The 3,864-nt window shown below is 52.7% G+C and overlaps 1 protein-coding gene across 1 annotated transcript; it reads left to right on the top strand.

Moving 5' to 3' along the window:
• Nucleotides 1-923: 923 nt before the first annotated feature.
• Nucleotides 924-2,761, top strand: LOC136505451 (cytochrome P450 94C1-like). Its single transcript, XM_066500606.1, has one exon. It carries the CDS (start codon nucleotides 1,052-1,054, stop codon nucleotides 2,591-2,593), a length of 1,542 nt encoding a protein of 513 aa, XP_066356703.1. The 5' UTR covers nucleotides 924-1,051; the 3' UTR covers nucleotides 2,594-2,761.
• The last annotated feature ends 1,103 nt before the right edge of the window (nucleotides 2,762-3,864 follow it).

Raw genomic sequence — 3,864 nt, 5'->3', positions numbered from 1 at the left:
TTAGCTGAGAAAGAAAACTATATTGTTTTAGCCAAATGTAATTCTCACTTGTAACGGAGGTAAACTTTGGTAGCTTGAGGGCCTGCGTAGATACAAGAGCTAATGGGTAGTTAACTAAAAATTAGTCAAAATTGACTCTCTAGTACATCGAAACAAAAGAATAATAGATGAGTTAATTTTTTTAGACAAGTCTTCAACTAGTTGTTAGCTAAGTAGTGAGCTAATTATAGTTAATTTAGGCTAATTTTTAACCCAATTAGTTAGTAGTTATGTCCAGACCCAGGAGTACCAACTAAGAAAGAATAGTAGACAAGGTCCGGACATAACTGCTAACTAATTGGGTTAAGTTATTCTGTAGCCAGCTATAAAATAAGTTACGATATAGGGAGAATATATTCAGTAGCCAGCTACAAAATAAGTTATTCTGTAGCCACCTCCATTTACGATAATTTTATATACTAATTTACGATAATGTCAATACGTATTTACGATAGTTGGGTTGCTATAACACATGGGGATATTACCATAACGTCATAGTAAACCACTTAGTAAGGAGTTACTGTAATCTCGTAAATTAACATAATAATTATCGTAACTAAAAGTGGCTATAGAATAAGTTATTTTGTAGCCAGCTACAATATAATAGTTCTATATATATATATATATAACAAAAAGAAACAAAGCTGGACTCTATGGTGGCTGTTGATGTGGACCCACCTGTCATGTAATGTTGCTGAATGACGGGAACACATAACATGAGCTGTGTACACCACGGAAAAAGGTAAAAAGGCAAATGGCAATACAAACGTTGTTTAATCCAAAACGCACGTGGCCCATGTGCGGATTCCTCCCCGGTCCACCGCCACACACGATATATATAGACAAAGCCTCCTCTCTCACAAACTCACAACTCACAACTCACAACTCACACACACATTTTCCTCTCCTTCTCTCTCGCCTGCCTCGCGCCGACCTGCTCCCTGTGTTGTCCAGTTGTCCACTAGCTAATTCTAGACGGGAAGAAGAAGAAAAAAGACCCCGGCGAGGCGCCATGGCAGCAGCAGCTGATGCCGCCTTGCCCTGGGCAGCGCAGTGCGCGAGCATGGCCCTGTTCGCCTCCTCTCTCTGCTTGGTGGCGCTGGCCCTGGTGCTCATGCTCCTCCGCCGCTGGCCGTGGTGCAGCTGCCATGTCTGCCGGGCGTACCTCACGGGGTCGTGGGTGCGGGACTTCACCAACCTCGGCGACTGGTACGCGCACCTCCTCCGGGAGTCGCCCACGGGCACCGTCCACGTCCACGTGCTGGGCTGCACCGTCACCGCCAACTCGGCCAACGTCGAGTACATGCTCAAGACCAACTTCGACAACTTCCCCAAGGGCAAGACCTTCTCCGCTCTCCTCGGGGACCTCCTCGGCCGCGGCATCTTCAACGTCGACGGCCACGCGTGGCGCCACCAGCGCAAGATGGCCAGCCTCGAGCTCGGCAGCGTCGCCGTGCGCTCCTACGCCTTCGGTATCATCGCCCAGGAGGTGGAGGCCCGCCTCATACCGCTCCTCGCCGCCGCCGCCGACGCCGGCGCGGTGGTCGACCTGCAGGACGTGTTCCGCCGCTTCGCCTTCGACACCATCTGCAAGATCTCCTTCGGCCTCGACCCGGGCTGCCTCGAGCTGGACATGCCCGTGTCCAAGCTCGCCGACGCCTTCGACACCGCCACGCGCTTCTGCGCCATGCGCGGCGCCGCCGCGTCGCCGCTGCTCTGGCGGGCCAAGCGCCTGCTCAACGTCGGCTCCGAGCGGGAGCTCAGGGAGGCCATCAAGCTCGTCGACGAGCTCGCCGCCGCCATGATCCGGGAGCGCCGCAAGCTGGGCGTCGCCAACAGCCACGACCTCCTGTCCCGCTTCATGGCCTCGGCCGGGGCCGGCGACGCGCACCACGACGTCGACGACAAGTACCTCCGCGACATCGTCGTCAGCTTCCTCCTCGCAGGGCGCGACACCGTGTCCTCCGCGCTCACCACGCTCTTCATGCTCCTGTCCAAGAATCCGACCGTGGCGGCCGCCATGCGCGCCGAGGCCTGCGACGGCGGCGGCTCGGAGGCGCCGCTCACCTACGAGCACCTCAAGCGCCTGCACTACACCCACGCAGTGCTGTACGAGAACATGCGCCTGTTCCCGCCGGTGCAGTTCGACTCCAAGTTCTGCGCCGGGCCCGACGTTCTCCCCGATGGCACCTACGTGTCCGGCGGCACGCGCGTGATGTACCACCCCTACGCCATGGGCCGCATGCCGTGCATCTGGGGCGCCGACCACGGCGCGTTCCGCCCAGACCGGTGGCTCACCGGCGCCGGCGGCTCGTTCGTCCCCGAGAGCCTGTACAAGTACCCGGTGTTCCAGGGGGGCCTCCGCGTGTGCCTCGGCAAGGAGCTCGCCGTCACCGAGATGAAGGCGGTCGCAGTGGCCGTGGTGAGAGCGTTCGACGTCCAGGTCGTCGGGGACAGTGGCAGCGCCGCCTGCGCGCCAAAGTTCGTGTCGGGGCTCACCGCCTCCATCAGCGGCGGCCTCCCAGTGAGGATTAGTAGAAGAGTTCGTAGCTAGAGATTCTTGTTTTCTTTCTTCAAAAATAAAAGAAAAAAAAGAAGTAGAGAGTAGATCGGTAGAGTTGTTTCGCGGATAATGTACATAGTAGACTAATTAAAAGAAGAGGGAAAAAAATAGCAAGTTGAATCAAAAGTCCCATTCAGGAATTCCATCCATGATCCATTTGGTATGCACTTTTCTGATGCTGCAAGCCTGCAACAGAAAGCAAACTGTTATCACCACTGTTTCATGAGTCCACTGCCTGCCTGTTAGCTTTCTACACGTATATGACGATCTCTAGACAGCTTATTTTTCAAAAATACTATCATCGATTTTCCTGCCAGGAAAGTCCGATACTACCACTTGGATCTGGAACCTACATGCTGATGCTCACGATTTCGACGAAATCTGGCATCTAAGGCTATCCGCACTCGTGGACCTCTATTTCTATCTCTAAAAAGGAATATTCTATCCTAGTCATCCAGATTCTCTACTCTATATCCATTTCTCCTGCACCCGTGTTATCTCTATCCAATACTCTATACCCACTATTCCATATTTTATTCCCCTCCCTCCCCTTTCTCTCTCTCACCAACTCTCTCTCTCTCTCTCTCTACACAGTGTTTGGCGTGTGCACAGTGCTACTCTGGAAATAGCGCTCGCGCAGCCGGCCGCTACGCTCGCGCGCGCGATAGAGGCGCGCGGTGCGGGCGCGCGCGGCATGCAGGTGCGTGTGCAGGTGCGTTTGGCGGTAGCGGTGCGGATAGCCTAATAGCCGGGGCTACCCCAATCCACATAACCCCTTATTTTCTCCAAATTCTATCTCGAACTTCCTATTTTGGACAGGGGTTCGTGGTAGACTTACTTGTCTATGCAGGCGTGAAACAATCTTCCTTTCCTCTGGACTTTATCATCATTATATACTTGCTCTACCACCAATTCTTTTTAGCCTCTAAGAGACAACAAGAAGAGCCTGAAGAAAGCTGCTTCAATAAAATAAAGCTACGAATCCCCTCCGAGAACTGTATATGAAAATTTCATCTCGTACGGCTCAAGCAAAAATACACAAATTTTCAAAGATTTTGATTCCAGTGGGCACAGCTATGATCATGGTAGCTGCGGTGAAGTAGGCCTCCGTTTGCTGGATCTTCTAGGCACTCGAAAGCGCTTCCACGAGAGACAGATGGACTTTGAGTTATAGACGGAATCACTGCAGGTGTTGGTCAATCTATATAGTGCGAAGCGAGGTAGTAACGACTCTTTCCTGGGAGGGAAGAGGAGTGTATACC

The sequence above is a fragment of the Miscanthus floridulus genome, chromosome 14 (assembly GCF_019320115.1).
Source record: "Miscanthus floridulus cultivar M001 chromosome 14, ASM1932011v1, whole genome shotgun sequence".
In the NCBI taxonomy this organism is placed as follows: domain Eukaryota; kingdom Viridiplantae; phylum Streptophyta; class Magnoliopsida; order Poales; family Poaceae; genus Miscanthus; species Miscanthus floridulus.
Note: the sequence above shows the minus strand (reverse complement) of the source record. Positions and strands in the feature narration are given on the sequence as shown.